Source organism: Bidens hawaiensis, unplaced genomic scaffold (genome assembly GCF_021521415.1).
Source record: "Bidens hawaiensis isolate Kalapana, Puna unplaced genomic scaffold, B.hawaiensis_p1.1 tig00009190_1, whole genome shotgun sequence".
Classification (NCBI taxonomy): Eukaryota; Viridiplantae; Streptophyta; class Magnoliopsida; order Asterales; family Asteraceae; genus Bidens; species Bidens hawaiensis.
Window position 1 is genome coordinate 581,602 of NW_027491677.1, and position 27,974 is coordinate 609,575.

At 38.1% G+C, this 27,974-nt stretch overlaps 3 protein-coding genes, 1 non-coding gene and 1 pseudogene across 4 annotated transcripts; all 5 read left to right on the forward strand.

The window, feature by feature from the left end:
* Nucleotides 1–3,612: 3,612 nt before the first annotated feature.
* Nucleotides 3,613–4,539, forward strand: LOC143531508 (putative F-box protein At3g10240). Its single transcript, XM_077026788.1, has one exon. It carries the CDS (start codon nt 3,613–3,615, stop codon nt 4,537–4,539), a length of 927 nt encoding a protein of 308 aa, XP_076882903.1.
* A 7,068-nt stretch (nt 4,540–11,607) lies between these two features.
* LOC143531509 (uncharacterized) lies at nt 11,608–15,827 on the forward strand. The gene is made up of 3 exons (XM_077026789.1): nt 11,608–12,414; nt 14,279–15,031; nt 15,680–15,827. Exons 1-3 carry the CDS (start codon nt 11,648–11,650, stop codon nt 15,825–15,827), a joined length of 1,668 nt encoding a protein of 555 aa, XP_076882904.1. The 5' UTR covers nt 11,608–11,647.
* Nucleotides 15,573–15,644, forward strand: TRNAG-UCC (transfer RNA glycine (anticodon UCC)). Its single transcript has one exon. It is a non-coding gene; the product is annotated as a tRNA-Gly (tRNA).
* Nucleotides 15,828–20,372: 4,545 nt separating the features above from the next.
* LOC143531510 (F-box/kelch-repeat protein At3g06240-like) lies at nt 20,373–24,687 on the forward strand (annotated as a pseudogene).
* A 2,183-nt stretch (nt 24,688–26,870) lies between these two features.
* Nucleotides 26,871–27,566, forward strand: LOC143531511 (F-box/kelch-repeat protein At3g06240-like). Its single transcript, XM_077026790.1, has one exon. The coding sequence runs from the start codon at nt 26,871–26,873 to the stop codon at nt 27,564–27,566; it is 696 nt and encodes a 231-aa protein (XP_076882905.1).
* Nucleotides 27,567–27,974: the final 408 nt, after the last annotated feature.

The following is a 27,974-nucleotide window of genomic DNA, read 5'->3' on the forward strand; positions in this document are numbered from 1 at the left end:
TCTACATAACTGGAGTATTTGTAACACGTCAGATCCCCCGTTGGTTGTCTATTGTAGTGTTGTCTAGTTATAGTCAACTTCTCGGTAACAGGTTTACTATCGTAACCTACTATGGAGACGTGCATGAGTCGGTTTTGGGCTCAAAACGAGCCAATACGAATTATCAATAGAACGTAAGCAAGTCAAGGAAAAATTCTTGATGAAACAATATATTATTTTTCTCTTGGAAGATTCGCTCCTTGACTGTCGTAATAACAGCTTAACCGCGGTTAGCATTATTAAAAGGATTGAAAATTATCTCCCAGGTTTGATTTTTTTTAGGTGAAATTAGTAAAAAAACATAGATATTACATCAACATAGCAGGTAGGCGGGCAACAAGCTGCGCCGCCACCCCTTTCTGAATTGCAAACCCTAACCTGCCATAGACATACCCCTGCCCCTTTGAAGTCGACACATTGCTATGCACAACCCGTTGGACCCTGGTTAGGAAACAGATAGCTTCCGGTGCCAAGGAGCCAAAGGTATCAAAAGCCAAAGGGACAAAAACATGTTGGTTCTCTTCGCAGGCTTTAGCATGTTTCTCCACCTTCTTCGTTTCAGCCCTTTTCATTGCTTGCCCAGCTACAAACCCATTATCCCTCAAACCAGCTAAGGGAGATACCCCTGTGAGGTCAACACAAGCGTGTTTTCCCCCGGCCCAACCAAAGACGAGCAAATCTGCCGGTCGTAGAGTGGATCTCCCTTCCGTGGGGTCTGTAAGGAAGTTTACGGGGGCTTCCTTTTTAGCTGATATCCCAGCTCACCTTAAGATGTCCCAAAGAACGTCCCGCACCCTATCATGTCGGTATTTGAACCCATGCATCTCCTTGCAATGAACCGCATGCTCTCCGAATTTATCCAGGCAAGCCTTACGGTAGATCGGACATGTTTCGTCTTCTGGGTACATTGGGACCATCAAACGGTACTTAAGAATGGCCCTATACTCGACCGCAGACATGCTTTGGCCCAAGCCATCAATCGGGATAACGGTCAGAAAATCTTGGGCATGAGGACCTTGTAAGCATTCAATAACCGCCTTTTGTCGGGGGGACAATCCAAAAACTTCTCCCAGGCTCTGAGCGATTTTGCCAAAAAGGGCATTCGCCAAAGGTTTTTGAGGCTTTGGTGGGGCGGTGTCCATATTAGAAAAACCGCCAATGTCAAAGTCTGGGAGAGTGCCATTTAGGCGTTCCAGTGCCTGCACGTAGTTTGAGTCCAGGTCGACAACTCCGCTATTCCTTAAGATGTGATTCTGTAGCTTCCAAGACTGAGCCCTCGACGCTACAAAAGCGTAAACCCCAACATCATGAGCCGAAAGAAGGCCTAAACCCCCTAAGCGCATCGGTAAAGATGCAAGTCGCCACTGAAGATCACCAAAGAACGGGCCTCCATATACAACTATGTCTTCGATGGCTTCTCGAAGCCCCTTATCAAAACAGGATACCGCATCATCCATCATATGGGGGTGGCATGTTCGTAACCCAAAAAGCAACTTAGCAACCCCCATGAAAGACCTAAGCAGGAGGAGTTCGCTCTGGGGATCCCTAAGGCAAGGTAAGAGTTTCATAAGATCAACCGCACGAGATGCTCTCCGCCTCGCCAACTCCTTAATAAAGTAGGGATCTCGACTAACAGCCCCTCCAAGGAGATTTACCCCTCTCTGGTCTACCAATCCCACTAGGGAAGAGCCCATCTTTGACTTTACCCCATTACACGCTGGCCAAAAAACCTCGGTTTTCTTAATATTAAGTTGCAGCCCCAATGATGGCCCTTCCGAGCTGATAATGTCTAGAGCTTTAGCGACTTCGTTGGCACCACCAATAATAGTCCCATCATCCAAGTACCAAGCATGAAATGGGAGGTTACAGTCATTTTGTACCCGGAGAACAAGAGGGTGTAATGCTAAGGCAAAGAGGAGGGGCCAAGGGGGTCTCCCTGCTGAACCCCAGTAGTAGCCCCTATAAAGTCATCACCAACGTACAACCTAGCAGGCTGGGCATAAAGGAACTGGACCCATAGATAGATAGACGGGCAATGATGATGAACCTCCCGGAGAAGGGCTGTGCGGTCGACCATATTGAAGGCGTTGGAGAAGTCCACTGCAAGCATAGCTAAAGAACCGTCCGCGTGAAAGGAGTTAAGAAACCGGTTCGCGCTGTGAAGCACCGCCTCTGCCCCATTAGGGGTCCCCACCCCAAACTGAAAGTCCCCTAAATACTGAGTCATTTCCTTCCCAACCATCTTCATAGCCACTTTAGAAACCAACCTACGCCAGATAGCCCCCACAGCAATGGGCCGAATTCCATTATCCGGCTTTAATAAAGGGGTAAGGGGGGCCGAAGCAATAAACTCAGCGAGCACCTTGGGGCACAGACCCCCTAGCCATAAGTTGACGACTTCAGTGATGGCTGAGAGCAGACCCATGGTCACTGATCCCTCACCACTAAGAGATTCCAACAAGTGTTGCGCCCGCATCCCGTCTCTCTCGCATGAGGTCCCTTTAGGAAATGATCGGATACATCTAAGCACATAGTCCCCATCCACAGAGAGAGTAGGCAGGGTGACAGAGCTAGAAGGCAAGGACGGAGGCGACACCACTGGGTGTTTATCAATGAGGGCTTTCATGGTTGAATCTCCGAGAGGGGCAACCCCACTTGAGCATAATACCTTGACTGCAGCTGTGAAATGACCATCCCTGACTTTCCTGAGACATTGTTTAATATTGAGGCTGTTTTCAGAACCCTCCTCCCTCCCACCTCTCTTTTAGAAAAAGTGCTTCCCCCCACGTTATCAAAGAGAGAAAGAACCAAGTCAGCAAAACTAGATCCATCTTTCCACACCGCAAGTGCTTGCTGAATGCTACTACATTGCAAAGACTTTCGATTCCCTGACCTGCGTTCCTGCCTGGTGGAAGGTTTCACCACCCTTAAAGTACAACGCGGCAACAATAGTAATTTGACCCAATTCTCAATCGAGCCTGGTGAATCCACTACCTTGCGTAAAGCGCATGCCAAAGTCTGAGCAAACGCCAAACGACAACTTGGGGGGATGCTCTTAACCGTTTGAATGGGAAGGGAGAAAACCCGTTCCAAAAGGGATACATCCCCAACCACTCCTACAGATGGACCTGGGTCCCTATCCACAGACACACGATTAGGTTTCTGGATCCCAACGATGAATTCTCCAGCATCTCCAGAATCCACAGAAAAAGAATAGACACCATCAGCATGCTTGCACCCCCTGCTTAGGGCATGCAACGTCATGCACCTCCCACATAACCATTTATCCCCCGCCCGAAGGGCTTCCCCAACATCTATAAAAAAAACTATAATGCCTTCATGGTCTATCAAAGAAAAAAAAATTTCAAAACAACATTATCTAAAGTTTTCTCTAAACAAATTAATGATATATTTTATAATCCGGTCAGTCTCTATTATGTGGACTGATCCATGATTCAAGAACCATAACTATTGTACTGCTTTAAGTAATAATTTGTGTATATTTTTTTATAGTTTTAGATTGATCTTCATTCCCTTAAAATTTGAAACCTAAAACTCAAAATCAAACTCAACATGTCCGACAATACTCCTTTCGAAATCCAAGAGGAAATCCTCAAACATGTTCTTTCTAACAAATCTTTGATTCGGTTCAGATCGGTTTCAAAACCATGGAAGTCTTTGATCGATAGCTCTGAGTTTATCACTCGTCACAACAAGGCTCAGCCGCATCATCCGTTGATAATGTATAGAGGATCTGAATCTTATGAGGAAAAATTTGTTTTAGTTGCTGATGATGATTGTTTTCCTGACCACAAGTTTTCCCTTATTGATTGTCCTATTATTAATTCAGCCACGGTTGAACCAATGCTAGATTGCTCTCACGGGTTGGTGTGTTTGATCGGTTATTGTCCAGATCAAAGGAAGAGTATGATAGTTCTTTGGAATCCATCAATTAGGAAATCTGTTAATATACCGGTGCCGTCTGCATGTGAAGTTTTTGGCTTTGGTGTTTGTCCTAAAACTAGTGACCCTAAGATTGTCAGGATTACATGTGAACTAACTGAAACTTATTCCATGGATAGGTATGCCGAGGTTTTCACATTAAGCTCTGGGTTTTGGAGACGTGTATTAACGAATTCCCAGTTCAAATCATTGCACTTTCATGTTGGTCATCATGAAGTTATTGGTGGGGTTATTTATTGGGTTGCTCATGAGTATGGTCGTCTTGCAATGGATATTACGGGTGTAATTCGTACTCGAATTATTTCATTTGATTTGGAAAGTGAAGAATTTGGAGAAGTAGATCTTCCAGATGGTTTAGCAGGCCCAGATTATCATCCGTGCATATCTAAGCTCAAGGAGTCTCTTGTTGTGCTTAATTGCCGTACACGTTATCCAGGTGACCAACGAGTTTGTGACGCATGGATAATGTTGGAAAAAGGTGTTTCAAAATCCTCATTTACCAAACTATTTACCTTTCAGGATAATTCATCAATTTAAGATTTAGAATTTCATAGAATAATTGGATTTAGGACGAATGGCCAACCGATAATAAAACTGAGAGAGCTTCATCTTAACCCTAAGGTAACAGAACTTGAAGCTTATGATCCCAGTTCTAAGCACCTCAACGGTATTGGGATCTATGGTTACTCATTCTGGATGACCACTTACACAGAATCACTATTGCTGCTAAATCACTCTGATTCTCTATGATTAAATCTAGATGACGGTGGCCGTATATCATCTTGCATCTACCTTTTGATAATCTTCAACTTTTTCATGTTCCTTGATATTTTTATGGAGACAGAAGATAAGTTATATTAATGCATTGAATTTAAACAATCTTGTTTGTTTTCTAGTTATTGAATCATTACCTACAAATGATCATCGTATTGGCTTATACTGATCTTAGTCTTAGAAATTACCCCGAAATATCTAACAACCTCTAAGTTTAAGAAGTCTCTAGTGTTGCCCAAGATAAAAGAAATAATGATCGATCAAAGAAAATAACAAGATAACATTTGCAAAAGGTATAAATTCTTTATTGATCTGAAGGTTTATATAGACGTACATGTCTATTGATCTTTATACTGATTACAACTTCAATCCTTCTACAATACTTAAATATTAAAACTAACTAAAACATACTATGACATATTTACATAACTAACCATAGACTTTAACTTGAAGGGATTAAATCTAACATTCACCCCCTTAATCATGAACAAGTAAGTCTTCAACACCGAGCAGTTTCCTCATTGTAGCAAACTTTATTCTTGCCAATGTTTTTGTTAAGATGTTCGCTCTTTGAAGTTCTCCACTTATGTGTTCAACAGTGATGTGATTGTCTTCGACACATTCCCTTATGAAATGATAACGGGTGTCAATGTGTTTACTTCTTCCATGAAACACCGGGTTCTTCATCAGCGCGATAGCGGATATGTTGTCGACATATAGAGTAATCTTTTCTTCTTTCCATCCGGTGAGTTCACTTAGTAGTCTCTTTAGCCATAGTGCTTGACATGCTGCAGCCGTTGCAGCCATGAATTCGGATTCACATGAAGAGAGTGCCACAGTTTGTTGCTTTTGTGTTCACCAAGTTATGGGAGAATTCCCAAAATATAACACTATCCTCGTAGTGTCTTTTCATTCTTCAGTATTAACACCATAACTGCTATCACTATAACCAGTTATTTTACATCCTCCATTTTTCTTATAAGTTATACCGAAGTCTTTAGTGCCTTTGATATAATGTAAAACTTGATGAATGGCTTTGAAATGGTGTTCTTTAGGTTCTTGCATAAACCTTCTGAGTAAACCAACTGAATATGACAAATCTGGTCTAGTATGAAGTAGATACCTTAAGCATCCGATCAGACTTCTATATTCAGTGGGATCAACCGATTTTCCACCTTCGGTTTTAGTTAAGAGTGTACCAGGGTTCATAGGGATTTTGGTTTCATTACTATCCAACATTCCAGCGTTCTTTAGGATCTTTGTAATGTAACCGGCTTGCTTGATAGATATTTCACCCCCTGATTGGGTAACTTCTATACCAAGATAGTAAGCAAATAACCCAAGTTCACTCATCTCAAATTTTTCTTCCATTTGAGATTTGAACGAGTCTATTTCTTTCTTTGAAGATCCAGTTATTATTAGATCATCAACATAGACTCCAACAAGCAAAGTAGAAGTTTTGCTTTTCTTTGTATAGACTACATGTTCCAACGTGCATTTCTTAAAATCAAGTGATTTTAGAGTGTGATCAAGTTTCACATTCCATGCATGTGGCGCTTGTCTTAGTCCATATAATGATTTTGAAAGTTTGTAGACTTTTCCTGCATCTTGTGTTTTCACAAATCCTTCGGGTTGTGAAACATAGACTTCTTCCTTCAGTTCACCATGTAGGAATGGTCTTGAATACCCATTTTAGGCCTATTGCCTTATGATCATTGGGTAATTTGGTCAATTTCCAAGTATTATTCTTATTTATTGAGTCTATCTCAGCTTGCATAGCCTCAATCCATTTCTTGTCCTTGGCTGCCTCCTTGTAATTATGAGGTTCTTCTTCAGCCAGGAAAAGTTCGTTAACATCAGTGTTAACCTCTTTGGACCTTTTATACACATCTCCCAAAGGTTTAAAACCTCTCAATGGTGTATGATCGAAATAATCTAATGAGCTATAAGTAATTGGTCTGTATTCAGCAACCTCGGCTGAATTTGGCTCATAAACGTATATTGGAGGTGTGACAGGATTGCTAGGAGAATTAGGGGATAATGGTTCTTCATATTCTTGGTCATTATCTTTCGTATATTCATCCTCTCGAGTCACCGGGATTGTTTCATTGTTTTCTTAAGGAACTTCATTAAAGTTATCCTCAACAATGAAGTCTACCCATTCAGGTTCCTCACTACCAACTTCATTCATGTACTCTTTCCAATTCCATGAATCCTTTTCCAAGAATTTTACATCTTGACTGATGCAAATTCGTTTAGTATTGGGATCCTAAAGTCTATATGCTTTTGATCCTTCCTCAATTCACAAATATACCATCTTGACACTTCTATCATCTAATTTGGCAAGATGATTTGATGGTACCTTAGCATATGCTACACACCCAAAAACCCTTAACTGTTTTAGGTTTGGTTTTCTACCTTTTAACGCTTCAAACGGTGTAGCATTCTTTAGTGCTTTAGTTGGGATTCGGTTTAAAATGTATATGGTATGCCTTACAGCTTCACCCCAAAAGTTTTGAGGCATTGACATGGCCTTCATTATGCTACGCGTAGTATATAACATAGTTCTGTTTCTACGTTCAACCACACCATTCTGTTGTGGTGAATAGGGTGCTGTAAGTTGCCTGGCTATACCATTATCTTTACAGAACTGATGGAATTCACTCGATGTGAACTCTCCTCCTCTATCAGTTCTTAACATTTTTAATTTTGTTCCAACCTCGTTCTCCACCATCCTTTTAAATTCTCTAACGACTTCAAAAGCTTGATCTTTAGAAGTTAAGAAATATACCCACATGTAACGAGTACAATCGTCTACAAGTAAGAATATATATTTCTTTCCAGAATAGGTAGGTGGTGATATAGGACCACAAAGGTCTCCATAAACCAAGTCTAATGGTTTAACAGATTTAAACTTGGCTTGGTTCGGGAATGGAGCTCTAATGTGCTTTCCCAAGAGACATGCGTCACAGACTTGACTTGCATGATTAATACGAGGAATCCATTGAACCAAGTTTTTATGAGTCATTGACTTTATTGCGTCAAAATTCAGATGACCCAACCGAGCATGCCATAGCCACGCCTCGTCATCTAATTTGGACAATAAGCAAACGGGTTCACCAATTTTCAGATTGATATTGTAAAGTCTATTCCTTGAGCGTGTGACTTTCATAAGCAATGTTTGATTATGATCATATAGAAATAAAGAGTCACGTTCCAATAGAACTTTACAGCCGTTTTCTGTTAATTGTCCGAGGCTCAGAATATTGCTTTTCAAACTTGGAATGTAGTAAACATGAGATATAATTCTCTGTTCCTTATTTTTACATTCCAACAGAATTGAGCCTCGCTCTTTAATATCTACAAACGAACCATCACCAAAACGAACTCGTGCAGAGATCTTTTCGTCTAGTTCTTTGAAATGATTTCTATTACCAGTCATATAGTTACTTGCACCATTGTCTAAGTACCATAGGCTTTCATTTGTGGCCGTATGTTCACTAAGAACTGCCATTAACAACGTGGGTTCTTTGTCCTCTTTCACTAAGGTAGATTGATCATGTGTTTGATCCCTTTGAGGACACGTGTTGGCATAATGCCCACGCTGCTTGCATTTATAGCACTTAACCTTACTCAAATCTCTTTGAGTTTTCTTAGGTTTATTGTAATGGGAATGTTGAAATGATTTTTCATCCTTATCAACATGTTTTCCCTTTCCATCACGCCAATTCTTTCGTGATGCATTGAACCTCTTCGGTCCATGATTTCCAAAATTTTTCCCATGACCCTCATTCTTGTCATGGCGTGTGTACAAGAGTTTATCCTGAGTGTCGGTCACAACTCCTCTTTTGGATTTAATCCTTTCCTCATAGGTTTTAAGCCTCCCGATAATATCGTCCACGGTTACTTGCTTTAAATCAGTAAATTGCTCAATTGAAGCAATTATATGCAAAAACCTATCGGGCATTGAGGTTAAGATTTTCCTTACTAGCGTGGTCTGATCAATCTTTTCACCACAACTAGTTGCTTTACTAACAACATTTGTTAGTCTCAATGTGAAAAAATCAATAGTCTTGTCATCTTTCATTTGTAATTTATCAAACTCAGACTTAATGCTTTGCAATCGTGATTCTTGCACTTGCGTTGCACCAATATGTCTGGTTTTTAATGAATCCCACACCTCTCTTGCAGTTTTACAGTCTGCAACCTGTAGGAGTAAATCTTCGGGTAAAGTTTGAAACAAGTAGGCAATAGTATATTTGTCTTTCTTGACATCTATGTTTCTTCATTGGGTTCTATCATCTCCCAGAGGCCATTTGCATCTAGCATGGTCTTCATTCGAATTGTCCATGTTGTATAGTTAGTTGATTTTAACATAGGGCATTGGAAATTCTAAAAGGATGATCCCGGTTCTTTATGCGTTACAATAGCATTATTATCCTTTGGACCTTCCGACATGGTTTTCTTTAGAGATAATAATAATTATTATACACAAAGTATAAATTATACGCAAAGTATAAATAAGGTTTTGGATAATTAAGTTTAACCTCTTAAACTTATAAGAACCGTCTTCAGAAGTTTACAGCAAAACTCGGTTCTAAAAATAAATAACGAATCCTTGTTCGTATATGATTAAACCACTACAGTAATAGATTCCAACAATCTGATTTCGGGTTTAATGTATCAGAATGGTTTAGTTTTATAATTAAAACCAACTTTAGCAGATTCCTACGATATGACTTGGTTAATATCAAAGTAATGTATTACAAAAATACTTGGGGTATTTTTTGTCAAAAAATATAATCTGAAACAAACAAAACAAATGTGTTTGAGTTTTCTTTGTTCCAGAAACACAAATAGTGTGGTGGTTCTTTTTTGTTTGATCGAGTGAAAAGAAACAAACAAATGCACACCACAAAATATGTGATGTTATATAGTTCCCTTTATGCTAATTATTCACAACAAAACAGGAACCAAAAAATTTTGTTTTCAACAAATTATTAAAACAATCCACTTGGTGTTTTATTGATAATAAACAAATTATCTTGAACCAAAAAACCAAGTCTGACGGTTTTAAGAGATCTCGACTACCAATAATAATCAACAAACGTTGATTTTGTTATAAAGAAACGAATTCAATTGACTGTAATTTTCAGAAAACGAAAATAACAATTCGATCAAATTGAATTAATCAACAAATAAGAATCACAACGATTTTGGTTACGGGCTGGCTTCAATCGTTAAAATTTTCTAAACAATTCAGAAAAGATCACAGATGTGAATCACGATTTGAAGGAACTTGATTTCGATTCTTCTGTTGACGTCTTAAACAATTCCACAAACAATTTGTAGAACCCAAATCGAATCAAAGAAAAAGCTGTCGACAATTGATTTTAATTGAGAGCAATTAAAATGGCTCTGATGCCAATTGTTGCCCAAGATAAAAGAAATAATGATCGATCAAAGAAAATAACAAGATAACAATTTGCAAAAGGTATAAATTCTTTATTGATCTGAAGGTTTATATAGACGTACATGTCTATTGATCTTTATACTAATTACAACTTCAATCCTTCTACAATACTTAAATATTAAAACTAACTAAAACATACTATGACATATTTACATAACTAACCATAGACTTTAACTTGAAGGGATTAAATCTAACATCTAGTGGTTAGATATTTATATGAAAATGAGTATGCCGCACTTACAGAACTATACATTAGTTAGTATCAAAGAATCATACGGCTCAGTATATTTTGAAATAGTTGGATTTAGGAAGAATGCAGAGGCGATAACGGAACATATATACCAATGATGGTTGTGTATCATTAACACTGAAAAAACACATCAATGATCTTGGGAATGATAGCTCTTATGTGTTGCCATTCAAGATGACCTCCTACTTAGAGCTACCATTCCTCCTTATCATCCCTAGCAATCCTTGGTTTGAGAAAGCGCGCCTTGGCACACAACCATAGAAGTTCAAAAAAGGCGGTGCTCTTTTCTGTAACTAATGCTTGAAACCTATGAGAAATAATAAATATATGTGTGTGATGCGGGTGTGTGTATAAGTAAATCGCGCCTCACACCTCGGTGCCACTGTGCTTTTTAAAAGCAAGCGACGTCAAATATAAATGCTCTTCCAATATCTAGGAATTTTGATACCGAAGTCTCTACAGTGTCTTAACTTATCGAATTCAAGATTCAAAACTTCTTACACCTCTTAATCCACAATTCACATCTATCCTTACAATGATTATAAGTTAGTTAAAGCTTTATAATTCATATGTGAACTATAAGATGTTACAATGCCTCACCCCTTGAAATAAATCCATCCTCGCATATACTGAACTCCAATAAACTGATATTCGAGTTCAGGTCACTGGATATGTTGAGACTGTGGCCACGAATCAGATGAAATCTTGGTAGCGGAGGAGTTCGATGTTATTATTATTATTATTATTATTCATGGTCGACGTAGAAGAAAACTCGTTGGGTGGTGAAGTAACATTGAGTTTTTTTTAATGTTTTATCATTGAGTAAATAACGTAAGTCGTTCGTGTACTTAAAACAATTTGAGTTAATTACACAAATAATCATTGTATAGTATTTTGGTCATTATGATTATAATCTAATAAAATCTTGGAAGGAAGTTAATAGTAGACCTTAAACTTGTTACATCACGAAAAACTCATGATGGACACATTCAAGTTTTCAAACTTAAACCACATACGTTTGAGTTGGTTCAAACTATTTAAACCACTTGGACTATGAATAATGGGTTCAAACTTAAACCAAATCCAGTTGAGCCAGCATTATTATAAAAACATAAAGTTGAAACCATAAAATCAAAATCGAACTCAGCATGTCCACCAACATTCCTTTGGATATCCAAGTGGAAATCATCAAGCGTCTTCTTCCTGCCAAATCTCTTATTCGGTTCAGATCGGTTTCAAAACAGTGGAAGTCTCTTATCGATAGCTCTGAATTTATCACCGATCACAGCGTCAACCAGGCTCAGCCGCATCGTCTGCTGATAAAGTACGCAATTGATTCTCAGTATGATCGGTATCATTATGTATCGATTGTTGATGATGATAGTTTTCCACAGCCCAAGGCCCCTATTTATTCTCCCACATTGATCCGCATCATGATCACCGGATCACTGCGCATTTTATCTCACGGATTGGTGTGTTCGTACGGTTTATATAGTGTTGGAAAGGATAGAATGATGCTCATGGTTCTTTGGAATCCGTCAATTAGGAAATCTGTTGGTATAGAGCTGCCAACTGATGATTCAATTGTTGTTGGTTTTGGGGTTTGTCCTCAAACTAGCGACATTAAGATTGTTAATATCACACCTGATAATTGGCAGGTTGAGGTTTTCACGTTAAGCTCGAGGGCTTGGAGGAGTGTATCATGGAATCTGCCTTATAAAACACTTACGTTTTATTACCCGCAGGCCGTTGTAGATGGGGTTATTCATTGGATTGCTTATGATTGGAGTAAAAAGTATCGTAGGATTATTTCATTTGACTTGACACGTGAAGAATTTGGAGAAGTAGAACTTATAGATAGTTTTGCAAGCCGGTGGAAATATCCTGGCATATATAAGCTCAATGATCTCTTGTTGTGATTGACCACCCTGAAGATGACGCGGGAAAAGGTGTTCTTGACGTATGGATGATGGTGAAAAATGGTGCTCCAAAATCTTCGTTTACAAAATTATTCTCAATTACTACCGACTGGGAACATTATAGCATAAGAGGATTTCTGAAGAACGGCCAACCAATAATTGAATTCTACAAACCTTTTTCTTATGAAAAAGAACTTCAAGTTTATGATCCTTGCTTAGAAAGCATTAGTGGTTTCGGAATTCATGGCCAAACCTTCGAGATGACCTCCTATACGGAATCATTACTTCTGCTTAATAACTCCGATTTTATCATTCGGAGAAAGGTCGTGGTCCTATAATACCATGCATCAATTTTTTTTTTTTTTTTTTTTTTTTTGCGTTTTAGTTCTGTTCAATTTTCGTTTTCTTGAAAAGACAATATTTATTATCAAATAACAATAATGCAATTGAACCTCTGTCTCACCATGAATAGTATTTCACTAGACCAAGTTAATGGTTGTGTAATTTAGTTTAAACATTTAGTTTAAACATTGTTTTTCATAAAAATATATATAATTTTTCTTTTAAAATAATTTCGGGCCTAACTGGGTGTCGGGCCACCAACTTGCCCTCTTTGAGAGCCGCCCTGTGGATGATTAGATGTATGCTTGTTTAGCTTTTGTTAGTGCTTTTGTTTGCATATAGACATTAGTTGTCTTCTTGTTTGATAAAGATTAAAACAGCTTATACGTTGATTTGAACAATACTTGTTGGTTTCATCAAAACATTTGCAGTCCAAAGTCATTAACCCTAATCCAACTTTATGTAAAGTGTAAACCGTGTGCTAAACCGAAATCAGTACTAGGCTTCTTTAGTTATGTCGTACAACCTTTGTTATAAAAAGCGCGCGACACTCTAGGGCGTATTCGTCCTTTTATTTTAAATTTGAGTCTAGATAGATAGGTTTTTTGAAATGTCTATTTATTTTGATTGTATTTAAAACTGGTCAACCGGTTAGTTTGAATTTGAGTCTAGATAGATAGGTTTGGTTTATCTTTTAAATTTGATAATTCATTAATTCCTATTAGTTAAGAATTTGAGTCTTGGTTGGATTATGTTTAGGTCTAGTATTTAAAGGGTCATGGTAGTTGTTTTTTTTTATAAAGTTTATTTTACTGTTTCAGTCAATAACACAGTCTGATGTAGTTATATCTATCATCCAAAAGATAGCTATTTTATAATCAGTATAGAGCAAGAAATGTGATCAAAGTAAAAAAACAGAATAATCTACGAAATAATCTAAGGTTCGATGAAAAAGAAACATAAATATAATATAAATCATATTAAATTATTGGAATGAAAAAGTTTGAAATATGCCCAAATTAAATTATTGGAAGGATCCTGAAAATTCGAAATATTTAGTGCCGGTACCGGTACCAAAATGTGCGGTTCGGTTATTTCGTGAAATATTCGGGAAATACCAGTACCGTACCAATGCCGAAAACTAAAAACTTGGTACTACGTTGAAATCCAAAATTCGACGATAATAAATGATCACCAAAAAAGAACAGCCCTTCGGAATTAACTAATACTTTCCAAGCGTCGATTAATCAGGATAATAATCTAATCGAACCTAACTTCAGTTCAAGCTTGTAATATCACAAGCGAGCCGGAATCAGTTTAGGCCAAATGTTTGAACTTTACACCCCATCATATACTATTAACTTACAAAATAGACTTTGAGGATCAATATGTTTTGATTGCTGATGACGATGGTTTCCCCGAACACAATATTTCTCCTGCTGTTCCTCCCATCGTTAAGCCACCGTTACGTCTGCTCGATTGTTCCCACGGATTGGTGTGTTTTCATAGTTTTGATTGAGACGCGGCTAATAAACAGAAGCTGATTGTTCTTTGGAATCCATCGATTAGAAAATCTTTAAGTATAGTGTTTCCAAGTGAATCAACTGGTGTTGTTGGTTTTGGGGTTTGCCCTAAATCTAGCGACCCTAAGATCGTCAAGATTACACGTGATAATTCGCAGGCGGAGGTTTTCACATTAAGCTCTAGGACTTGGAAGAGCGTGTCACGGAATCTTAAATGTAAATCACTTGCGTTTTCGGTTCAGCAGGTAGTTATAGATGGGGTTGTTTATTGGCCTGCTTATGATTGGACAGCAAATAAAAATAGGATCATTTCATTCGACTTGACACATGAAGAATTTGGAGAAGTAGATCTTTCTGATAGTTTAAAAGGCCCTATAAGTGCTAGCTTTCTGCACATATATAAGTTCAATGAGTCTCTTGTTGTGCTTGACTATCGTGAAGATGATGCTGATAAACGAGTTCGTGACGTATGGATGATGTTGAAAAATGGTGTTCCAAAATCCTCGTTTAAAAAACTATTCACGTTTACTGCTCAGGCATCATATCGTGCACCGCCTTATAGGATACAAGGATTTCGGAAGAGTGGCCAGCCTGTAGTTGAAGCATTGCACAAACGGGTAAAAGAACTTGAAGTTTTAGAACCCTGCTCAGAACACACTAGTGGTCTTGGGATTTCTGGTTCTGACTTCATGATGGCCTCCTATGCAGAATCGTTACTTCTGTTTGATCACTCTGATTCTATCATTCAGTAATAGATCGTGGTCGATATTATCATGCATCTATATTTTTCATTTTTGTTATGCTCAGTTAGTTTCCGTGTTTTTAGAAAGACAGAATATTCATTACCAAATAACATTTATGCAATGAAATCTTCCTCACCAAGAATAACATTTCAGTTTAGATTATACATTTTTACCTGTTTAGTTTTCATTTTAATTCACTATATTTTATAACATTTCACTTTAGGTTTATATATTTTGATCTGTTCACTTTTAGTTCATTGTATTTGGTCACGTTTGATCAACATCCGAACCACTATTAATGACAAGATACTCCGTTGCATTAACATCGTCGAGTAGATATGTTTCAAAAGCTGCCGCGACCTCTAATTGACCTTCTAAATCCATTGCGTTGTGTTGTGTACGTGTAACAACAAAAAACAGTTATTAATATTCAGTTCATGTACCACGGCTTACAAATTTTATTAATATATACATATATATATACACACACATATACATATCATACCGTAGATTTGTCATGATAAATAAGTGTCTATGTATCAATCAGCGTTTGTAGTCCAACGGTTAGGATAATTGCCTTCCAAGAAGTAGACCCGGGTTCAAATCCCGGCAAACGCATTTTTGTACTAATTTTGTTTTTGAATTGTATCTAGTACTCTAGTGGTGGATGAGGAGCCAGAGGATCAACAAACCTTCGGAACAACGGTTAAAGACGATATCACCAACGCGGTGATAGGCATCTGTTTACATGTGATTCTCGGTAAACCACATCTGACTACCATGAATGTTCTTGGATGTTGAGCTCCAATGATGTACTTATGCTTGTTCGCGGTGGTTCGCCACATAATTTCATATCTGATTTTTGGCAAGTGAATTGAAAGTACCCACCATATCAGTGGCACCCTTTGGTGCCCAAATCGGTGACTGAGATGTGATACGATGTGGTCAAGTATGCAAGGACCTTTCATTGCAGATCAATGACCACAGTCTCTATACGTGGGACTGATCATGTTTTGGGGGTTCAATGGCTCGAGACTTTGAACATGGTCCAGGCAAGATCGAAAAACAATTGGAGGAACTATTAACAGCTGGCAATTTATTAAACCAAGCCAAAACCCATTCTCCAGCCGCGTTTTGTTGGTTCGGAAAAAGGACATTATGTGGCGTACGTGTGTAGACAAATACGGCCACAGTCTTAAGCACCCTGATTTTTTAAAACCAATTCATAATCGAATGCAATGCTAAAGTCAGCTTATGATCGGGAGTTACTTGCTTTAGTTTTGCTGGTTCAGGGATGGAATCATTATCTTTTAGGTAGGCTTTCGGATCATTATACTTTGAAGTTCTTATTAGAACTGAGGGTTAGCAGCACAGAACAAAAGCGGCTTCTATTGAAATTGATGCCTTATGATTTTTCTATCATTCACCGGTCGGGGAAAGAAAATTGTGGGGCAGAGGCATTATCGAGAAGACCGCTCACTGCTAAATTATTGACATTAACGCTCACGTGGTCACGGAGGTTCTTGAAAACCTTTAAACGCATAACCTTTCAGTTATTTTGGCCTCAAATCAAACAAGATGTCCGACTTTTGTTCACAACTGTTTAACATGTCAGCAACATAAGTATGAGACGTTGTCTCCTGCGGGTCTGTTGCAACCTTTACCCATTCCCCACAGGATTTGGAACGATATCTCCCTCAGTTTTATTGTCGGTCTACCATTGCCAAACTGTTTTGACACTATTCTCGTGGTGGTCAACCAACTGAGCAAAAACACCGATTTTCTACCCCTGTCCCATCCATTTAGAGACGGCCTTCCTCGATCAATTGTCTTGGATCGGGATGGGGTTATTTTGAGCAACTTCTGGCAAGAATTATTTCGTTTGCGCAAAACGTCTTTAAAGATGAGCGCGAGTTAAACCACTGCTTAATGATGAAGGGCAAGCTGAAGTGTTAAACACATCCTGATCCAAGGTCCCAAAGTTTCATTTTTAGTAGGATTGACTTTGCTATTCAAAAGGGGGTTGCGGCGCAGCTTGTTGCCCGTTTACCGCCACTTTATTGTAATCGTTTTGTACTTTTGTACTTATAATATTTCCTACCACTATCAGTGGCTGTTTACATAATTATGGCTGGTGATGAATTCTGTATGATTGTGTGATGGATAGACTTTCCTTTTCTTTCACTATATATATTATTAGCCTGAGGTTTCTTCTTCTGTATTTGGTGCATGTATGATTTAAGCAAACAAATTATTAGCAATGATAATGATGAGACTAATAATTTTATTGATGGTTTTGATTACATTTAATTCTAACACTTCTAGTTCACTATGGAGTCCCTGCAAACAGCCTATTCAAACCTCGGTGATGACACTGTGTGGTTTGTAAGCATTTGCTTCTCTTTCATGTTGTTGATAAATAGTGGGATAGAAATTATTCATATGATTGCGGCTGTTTATAGATAATACCATTAATTACTGAGAAGCTTATGATTATGGAATGAATTTGTAAATGGCACTCTTGGTAACTTTTAGTGATAAAATATATACCTCAATCGGCAATGTGACGGTAAAAACTTCATTAACCATGACTTGTCTTTATATAGTTGGTACTTGCCATACTCCGTAGCTTCACTCGAAGAAAAATCTACCCCCCCCCCACCCCTCTTTTAGAACCAACTCACAAAACCTAGGGTTTCAATGGAACCTCTTCCCCATGAAATCGCCGAAACTAAGGCTTTAATGACAACTCTTCCCCGTGAAACCGTTGAACCTATGGTTTCAATGGCAGATCTTCCCCATGATATCCAGCATAAGATATTTATAGGATTGAGTATAAGGGATCTCGTCCGATGCAAGAGCGTTTGCAAGTCTTGGTCGTCTTCGATATCAGATCAAATTTTCATTAATGATCATCTGAACCATCATCTGAACAAGCTGTTTACAAAGTATGTGAAATAAGAAGCCGCGGTGTCATCGATCGCCAGCTACTTGGTTCTTCCAACGGTCTGGTATGTCCTGTCCCCGACTGAAATTGTAGTCATTAATCCTTCTACTAGGGAGGTGAAGAATGTAACCGATCCCAAAATTCCAGAAACTGATTCTCTGTGTTGGGGCTTTGGTTATGATTCAGTAAAGGACGCTTACAAGGTCGTTGTAGGGTTCAAGAAAGGTGAGAATAATACATGTTTTCGGGTATTTAGTTTGAGATATAACAAATGGAAGGTTATCGGGAACACAAATTATGTTGTTACTAGTACCATTGGTATCTTATTCAACGGATGAGAAGTTTATGGAAGTCCCCATGCCTGATGATGTGACACACAGCGAGCTATATATTGGGCAAACCTTGTTGATGCGACTCGGGACAGTGGACGGGCATATATGTTTATTCACGCATATATTTGCCTTTGAGATATGGATAATGATTAAGGAGCGGTCTTGGAGAAAATTTGGGCCGGGACTCATAATCAAGTATGATGTTGTGCACATGATAAAACAATTGAAGAATTAAATTCCACATAAGAGGCCCTTGTGTCGTCAAAGATGGTCTCGTAATTATTGGTTGTGCAGGAATCGGACGTTCTTTGGGACACCAATATTTGTGGAAAGTCTTGTATCTCCCCATTTTCATAAGAAACCGCAGAGAAAGAGACGGTCACGATTAACGTCAAGAGGTCTAAGGTGAGTTCTAGTTGTATTGTTTATGTATACTTTGCCTATCATAAACAAATTAACTGTGAGTTCTAAGCTTAGTGACTCTAGTAAAATTAACATAAAATTGTTAAGTAAACATACGATAGATACATGTATATTAAAACAATAAGCATTTAACATTTGAGTTGTGTACGTAAAATTACTCTCTTATTATTTCTACCTGGCATGCTCACTTATTACAGTTTTTCAGGTCAAGCCAAAGAGGTATAATGTAGCTCCTTGTGCCCGTGAGAATGCTGGTACCAGTTCAGGTGCTGGGATTTGATGAAGTGGAAGTTGACAGAGGTTTGCCATGTCAACTTTCCTTGCTGTTTCGAGACTGCTTAAAGGCGTTTCGAGTGTTGTATTTTTGAAGGTTTTCAAGTTTTGTTGTAAGGATTGTTACTGTGTTGGAGTCTTATTTGTTCTCGTGTGTGTTTGGTTTCATAAAATGAATGTCTTGTTCGATGGTATATTGTCTTGAGTTAATCAGGTCTATAGATGTAATCTATTAGGGTGCCCAGGGCATCTTCAGCCACCATCTCGGCTTCCTCCATCGGCTTGCAATTGTGGTTTCGTGAAACCGATTGTGGTGTGTGATGCTTGAGTGAATCAGCTTGATCACCTAGTACATTTGGGTAGCACATTCGTTTTGTTAAATCAGTTAGGTGGCACACAAATTTGTTTGGGTTTTCGGTTTATGCCCCAAGCACGCTTATGTAGTCAGAACTTGATAACAAGACTATGTGTTCCAGATAATTATAGCAAGTTTCATCGAGGTTTTTTTAAGATTTCTGTTATGCTTCTCTTCTAATCAATTTGTATAATTTTCAGTTTTAGTCAGTTCGGATTACACCACCATGTATGTTCAATATTTTCAGTTCTCTTCTGATGCACATCACGATGAGTTCCAGATAATTATGTTCTGTGAGCCCTAAATTAACTTGCACATCACGATGAGTTTTTGATGAAAATCCACACCGATTTACTTACTTTGGGTATGCTGAATTCTTTTGAATCCTCTTTGAGTTCTGGTTTATCGTCTGACATCATCAGCTGCTGGTATTATGCCCCAGAGATGATAATTTACTGCCATATGTATGAAGTTTTTCCATTATATCGTTTGAATTGGGTGTAAATTTAACTTTAGCTGGTTTTCATCAAACTTCAAGAAGATCCCAGCTGGATTAAGTTTTTTAATAAGCCACATATTTAGCTCAACTTTGTTCTTTTGTTTAATGTATGAATTACGCAGCACAAATGTGTTTAGGATATCTATCTTGTATTAACAGTGATTTTAGCTGGATTATTCTAACTTTCTATTAAAATTAAATTATTTAAAACAGAAAAACATGATCACTTTTCTTCTTCCTATCCAAACTTCAGCTATTTGTCTTTACGTATTCACCTGTACCTTTTCTCCTCTGTTTCATGTATAGAGATAACGCATACAACCACCGGTTTTCATGTATAGGGATAGCACATACATAAGCTAATTAGCTCCTCTTTTTGAGTTCAGATTATGCTAAGAACTGTGAATGGATGGATCAAGTTGAGTGGCTGTTTAAGTAGGCTTTAATAACTTAACTAATATAATTATAACTGGCGATAAATTCTATTTGAGTGTGATTAATAGTCTTTCCTTAAATCCTAATGTTTCAACAGTGCAAAAAAATTGTTAGCAATGATCATGATGAGAAATAATCTTATTGATGGTTTTGGATTCTTTTTAGTCTAACAACTCTAGTTCATATATGAAGAATATATATGGACTGTGGAGTCACTGCAGATAGATAGTTGGATTGAAATTATTATTCATATGATTTTGGCTATTTATAGATAATACCATTAACTAGTGAGAAGCTTATGATTACAGATTGAATTTGTAAATGGCACTCTTGGTAACACTTAATGGTAAAATATATATCTCAATCGGCGATCAGACGGTAACTTTACGAAACATGATTTGTCTTTATATAGTTGGTACTTACCATACTCCGTAATAAATACTTCACTCAAAGAAAAAACTCATATCTACTACTAAGCACCCCCCCCCCCTCTTTTTTCTTTCCCCATTTTCGAACCAACTCGCAAAACCTAGGGTTTCAATGAAACCTCTTCTCCATGAAATCGCAGAAACTAGAGTTTCAATGACATCTCTTCCCCATGAAACCACTGAACCTATGGTTTCAATGCTACATCTTCCGCGTGATATCCAACAAAAGATATTAATAGGATTGAGTGTAATGGATCTCATTCGATGCAAGAGCATTTGTAAGTCTTGGTCGTCTTTGATATCGGATCCGGTTTTCGTTAAAGACCAACTCAACCATCTATATCAAAATGATCGCAACGATTAAAGATTTAGACACAGAAGGATTACTATGTCTAAACAAGCCGATTACTTTGAATGTAGAAGATGCTTTTGTGTCAACGGCCATCATCTACTTGTAAGGCCCCGAACCCAGTAGCCCTACTTTAGCGTCGGATTTACTCATAAACACAGTTCTTACAAATCAGAGTAATTAAAACTTTCGCGGAACATTAAAAACTTTCATAAAACATTACATCAATCCAAAATTTGCCTTAATTAAACATTCTTGTCTTTCAAAATAAACGTCAATTAACATTAAAACATCTTGAGTCTTCAGATGCCAGTCTCCTATTCGCCCACCATGTGCCCGCTCAAGCTAGCTGTCTCATTCTACTCACCTGCGTGCATACTAAAAGTCAGCTACGCTGAGTGAGTTCTAGTTAACCGGACGTCATACAATACATACACATACATACATAACCGAAGATACATATCCATACTTAATCCGTTACTCTACTACCATACATACATACGTACATATCTACAATCACTAACCTCAGTCTACCAAGAGTACGTTCATAGTCCGCCGTCTATACCTGTACTCAAGATCGTGAACACGTAAAAGGTCCGCAGTCCTTACCTATGTTCACCAGTTGGTACGTGCAAGGTCCGCAGTCCCTCCCTGTACCATCCTATATTGGCAACACGTACAAGGTCCTCAGTCCTTCCCTATGTTGCAACCTAAACCATAGCACGTACGAAGTTCGCAGTCTTCCTCTATGCTACCACAACACAAACATAGCACGTATAAGGTCCACAGTCCTTTCCTGTGCTGACGCCTATCTACATTACGTATAAGGTCCGCAGTCCTTATCTACGTTGGCGTCTATCTTCTATAACACGTATAAGGCCCACCGTCCCTATCTACGTTTACATCTATCATCTACATCACGTATAAGGCCCGCAGTCCTTAACTACGCCATCACCAGCCAAGTCTATGTCCAACAGAAGTTAGAGGGATTCGCCATCCTAACTTACTATGTCGAACGTAGGACTCACATACCATTAGTGTACCTGTATACACATACTTCACATATACAATAATTACATTATAGCATAAGAACACTCTAGGCGTTCTTTACATCATTTATTTAACAACCATACCCCTTGTCGATACGTGCAATATACGAAGGTCGTTCACGCCCCGACAAGTGTTCATTCGTAACGATCATACATCATCCATATATAACATTCATATCTTTATTTACAATCCTGACATTACGCGCAATATCCGAAGATCGTTCGCGTACCAACAAGAAATCATTCACATCTATCACATATATCACATATGGCATACACTTATCACTTAGGATAAGTGTATTAACAAACAAATCGAGTATGCACACAGCCCCAAAAAAAAACATAACAAGGAGTGGGGCTAGAAACTCACCTGAATCTTGTTACGCTCTCCGTTAATCGTTATTCCCTTCTTGAGCTGTGCACGGCTAACTGTATAATATTTACATGTATCAATTAACTACTACTACTCATGTTGTATTTCTATCTTTATATAACCCACAACGAACGGGTCCGGGGGCAGCGCCCCTGGCAGCGGGGTTCTAGGGGCGGCAGCCCCTAGCAGGGTCCAGGAGGCAGAGCCCCTGGCTGGGGTCGAGCTGTCTTAACACATTTTTCATTAGGTTTTTAATTTATTTTCTAATTTGCTAATTCCAGCGAACTTATCATTAAGCGAACTTAACATTAAGTGAACTTAAGCATAGGCGAAGTTGTCATCAGGCGAAAACTTAGCATATGGCGAAGTTGTCATCAGGCGAACTTAGCATATGGCGAAGTTGTCATCAGGCGAACTTAGCATATGGCGAAGTTGTCATCAGGCGAACTTAGCATATGGCGAAGTTGTCATCAGGCGAACTTAGCATATGGCGAAGTTCTCATCAGGCGAACTTAGCATATGGCGAAGTTGTCATCAGGCGAACTTAGCTTATGGCGAAGTTGTCATCAGGCGAACTTAGCTGCAGCGAAGTTGTCCAGCTGCAGCTACTGTTCGTTCTTAAATCCCATAATCATCTTCGTTTCTTAACCAAATAACTCGATTTAGGTATCAACGGAATCGTCTGACCAGCGCCTACAAACCCCAACCATCAAATCGGCTTAACATCGATGTTTAAGGGTGCGATTTAGGCATATAGGTTACAGGTTCTTTTATCAATCGATTAACCCATCAAATCTTAACCATTTTCAGTAAGTTTAGTTTTGTAGGATTCGTTTTTACCATACAAACACCGATCTATCATTTCTATACTAATCCAAACCTAAACGAACAAGTTCTCGATATAAACGTACCGTAAACGAGTCGAACTACGAACACGAGCTGGTCTTTGATGTTGCTTTGGTTCGTCACGACGATCTAGCACCAACAAGCTCGGGTCCTCGCCTTTGGATCTTGGTTCGGGTTGTGTGTGTGTTTTGGGTGTGTGTAGGGATTATGGAAAGATGGAATGGGAAGTTAGGGTTTTAGGATGGTTTAAGGGGTATTTATGTCCCTTAAAGCCCATGGACCTAAGGCCCATCCCACTATCTTAATCTATGTAATTACCCAAGTCCATGATTCTTTCTATATTTAATATTAATTAAATATTAACACTCGTTTTTAAATCATGGACTTTTTTTATTTACTTATATAAAATTCGGGATGTTACAATCTACTTGGTTCTTCCAATGGTTTGGTATGCGTCTCGCCTTACCCTAATGAAATTCTAGTAATCAATCCTTCAACTAGGGAGGTCCAAAAAATAACCAAGCCCCAAATTCCTGTAACCGATTCTTCGTGTTTGGGATTTGTTATGATTCCCAAAATGATGATTACAAGATCATTATAGGGGTTAAGAATGGTGAGAGTTCTACATGTTTTCAAGTGTTTAGTTTAAGATCCGACATTTGGAAGGTTATCACAGAGATAAACTATGTTTTTACCAGTAGAGTGGGCATGTTGTGCGAGGGGGCCTTCATTGGTTGGTGTATGATACTTCACCCACAAAGAAAAATGCTATTCTCTCATTTCATTTCTCGGATAAGACGTTTCTGGAAGTCCCCACACCAGATGATGTGACATACAACGCGCTATATACTGGGAAACCCTTCTTGATGCGGTTGGGGACTATGGACGGGCGTCTATGTTTATTCAGGTTCACAGATGTCCATCATATGTGGGTAATGAATCAGGAGCGATCTTGGGATAAATGTGGGACAGAACTCGAGATTAAGAATGACGCTGTGCACCTCATAAAACAGTTGAAGAATTACATTCCATATAAGAGGCCCTTGTGTCATCGGATATGCTCTCGTGATTATCAGTTGGTCAGGCATCGGATGTTTTTCGGAACACCATTATTTGTGGAAAGTCTTGTATCTCCGCACTTTCACAAGAAAGCGCAGAGAAAAAGACAGGCCACGAGTGCCATCAAGTGTCCAAAGGTGCGTTTTAATTGTGAATACTGTTTTATTATGAGTAATATACATATGATAAAGTTATTTTGAATGAATTGACTTTGAGCCTTTAACTACCTAGATCTTCTATCTGTATTCATGTTCAAAATGTACCAAAAGCTTAGCCGATCTATTGTGCCCACCAGTAGCGCCTAAGCATTGCATGACCCAAGCCTCTGTGACCACCCACGCAAGTGTAAACTTAAAGCTTAGTGTAAACATAAAATAGTTAAGGAAATGCATGATAATAATATGTGTGTATCAAAGCAATAAAATGTTAACATTTATTTGTGAAACCTTACCTGTCACAGACTCACAGTAGGAACATGCATCCCAAAGCTTTACAATGTTCATTCTCTTTATCACAAAGTTGTTTACACTTACAGATGACCTTTATTCAGAACTGTGTCATTGGTTGATAAACAAATTGACGATCGGATATTACGAACAGGTTTTTGATTGTGTGTGCACATTATATGCAACAGACGTATATCAAACAAAATATAATGGTATTAGAATACTTGGTAACTGTCAATTGCTGTGAATACATACATATATACTTGCATATTGGTGATGTTTTATAACAGCATTTTGAAAGGTTGCAACGGTTAGGATCATAACCGTATTACAAGTTAACCGCCAAGATATATAATACGAAATCTAGATACTAAAGTATATGTTTTAAATACATATTATAATGTTCTAATGCTAAGATTAACATAATAATTCAACATCGGTATCATTCATCTATGAATGGTTATTGCCATTGAGTTCCAAGCCCTCTTTATGACCTTGTAATTGTTTTTTACTTTACTCATTTGTTATACAATTATCATATTTTGGGCTTTCTTTCATTTCTTGTAGTTCTATCTTTCACAGGTATGAGAACTATTTTATGTTTGCTTCTACTATGGATTTTGGCACACTAACTTGTTATAAGTTTTCAGGTTAAAGCAAGCAGGCATGCCAGTGGGAACGCCAGTACCAGTTCTGGTCTCGAGAATTGATAAAGTGGAAGCTATGAATTTGACAAGAGATTCTGGTTGTTTTGTGTTTGAAGGTCTTGATAGTTCAGATTGTGTTTTAAAAATTGTTACTTTGTTGGAGTCTTACTGGTTGTGCTTGATTGTGTTTAACTATATATGCTTTTAAATATTGTGAGTTTGTTGGATGCTTCTCGCGTGTTTGGTTTTAAAAATTAATTTTTTTTTGTTCGATGGTAGATTTCTTTTAAGTTTATAGGGTGTAGAGATGCAAACTGTGAACTAGGCCTTGAAAAACGGATAGGTCAGGCCTGATTCGTGTATCTGGTTGAAACAGTTCGGGTTAAAACAGCTCGTATTGGTAAAACAGGTTCGGATCGATGGTGTATTTTCTTGACTTAATAGGATGCACAGACAGCAACCTGTGAGCTATAAATATAAATATAAATTTAGAGATATGACTTCACATTATTCTACAAATCACATACATATTGGTACATACTACAAATGTATGCACATAAGGTTGTGGATTCATTATAGCTCATTACTAATCGTATTTGTGAACCCATATAAACTAGTTCATCAAGTTGTTCTTGCGGTTCTTCTATAATCCTGTTGAGCGGTTGAGTTGTTGGAAGTTTGTTTTGTTGATCCTAAGCAAAACTCCCATTTTCGCCTTCATTTGCAGGATTTTATTATAATTTTGGATGCATATGGCGATCGATTTTGTCCATATTACCGCAGTCATGGGCGGTTGTGGTGATGAATCCATGGTCAGAAATATAGGTGACAGTGGTGGTGAATTGGTAGATTGTTATTTGTATGGAAAGTTTTATATTTTGCTTAGCCTTTAAGCCTTGATCCATTGGGTCATTTGATTGGCCTTTGAAGTCAAGTTGAGAACTTGTTGGTTTTTATGGACTCGTGGATGAAAACAACATCTGCTAACTCTTCAAAGTTCAAACTTCAAACCATCTTCACACATGATTGGTTACTTGGTTTAGCAAATCTAACGGAGTTAGCAAATTGGACCTGTTGAAATTGAAAATCCTGATGGCCCAATGGGTTACCAACCCATACAAACAAAATAAAAAGAACTTTCAAAAGATTATATCCATTCATGTGTAACTTAACTTTAGCCTTAGGGTTCCAATGGCACATCTTCCTTTCGAATTACAACGTGAGATATTCAAACAATTGCATGTAAGGGATCTCATACGATGCAAGAGTGTGTGCAAGTATTGGTTGTCTTTGATATCAGACCCACTTTTCATTAAACTCCATCTTAACCATCAATATCACAATGATTGCAACAATAAAAGATTTGCACACCGAAGAGTTACTATGTCCAAAGAACCAGATGATGTTAGTACCAGCTTCTTGGACCTCAATGATCGTCATCTTATTGGTTCTTCCCATGGTCTGGTGTGTGTCTCACCTTCCCCTACTAAAATTGTAGTCATTAATCCTTCAACTAGGGAGGTAAAGAATGTAACCAAGTCCCGAGATATCCCTGAAACCAGTTTTATGTGTCAGGGCTTTGGTTATGATTCCAAAAACGATGATTACAAGATTGTTTTAGTGTTTCAGAAAGGTGAGAATAATGCATGCTTTCATGTATTAAGTTTGCGATATAATATTTGGAAGGTTATCGCGGAGATAAACTATGTTTTTACTAGTAGAGTCGTCGGTATCTTATGCGAGGGGGCCCTTCATTGGTTAGCAAATGATACTTCACCCGAAAAGAAAATTGTAATTCTTTCATTGCATTTTTCGGATGAGAAGTTTATGGAGGTCCCCATGCCGGATGACACGAGATACAACAAGCTATATAATAGATGGAAATCCTCGTGGATGCGATTGGGGACTATAAATGGGTGTTTATGTTTATCCTGGCTTATATCTATGGATATATGGGTAATGAACAAGGAGCGGTCTTGGGAATATTTTGGGCCAGCACTCAAGATCGAGTATGATGCCGTGCACATGATAAAACAATTGAAGAATTACATTCCAAATAAGAGACCCTTGTGTCATTAAGTAGCACCTCATGGTGATTACTGTTTGATCAAGAATTGGATTTTCCTCAGCATACCAGCATATGTGGAAAGTCTTGTATCACCCCATTTTCACAAGAAACCGCAGAGAAAAAGACGGGCTACAAATACCATCAAGAGTTATAAGGTTAGTTCTTATTGTGACTATTGTTTTTATGACTACTTTACATATCATTAGCAAATTGTGAGTTGAAAGCTTAGCGAGTCTAGTTGAATAACATAATATAGTTAAGTGAATATATATGTTTGATACTATACTAAAACAATAAACATTTAACATTGAGTTGTCAAACTTTTCATGGCTAGGCAAAGTATGTATACTATTACAGATGACTTTACTATTGGTCATTGCAATTGTGTTCACAAGCTCTCTAGTGACCTTGTAGTTGCT

What these genes read in the sequence shown, in the direction of transcription:
- LOC143531511 (XM_077026790.1), top strand. Translation starts at nt 26,871, where the DNA reads ATGTCCAAAGAACCAGATGATGTTAGTACCAGCTTCTTGGACCTCAAT.
- LOC143531509 (XM_077026789.1), top strand. Translation starts at nt 11,648, where the DNA reads ATGTCCACCAACATTCCTTTGGATATCCAAGTGGAAATCATCAAGCGT. An exon ending in AAGCTCAATGATCTCTTGTT is followed by an intron (nt 12,415 to 14,278) that starts GTGATTGACCAC and finishes TAGTTTTGATTG; the next exon opens with AGACGCGGCTAATAAACAGA. An exon ending in CACTCTGATTCTATCATTCA is followed by an intron (nt 15,032 to 15,679) that starts GTAATAGATCGT and finishes AATTGTATCTAG; the next exon opens with TACTCTAGTGGTGGATGAGG.
- LOC143531508 (XM_077026788.1), top strand. Translation starts at nt 3,613, where the DNA reads ATGTCCGACAATACTCCTTTCGAAATCCAAGAGGAAATCCTCAAACAT.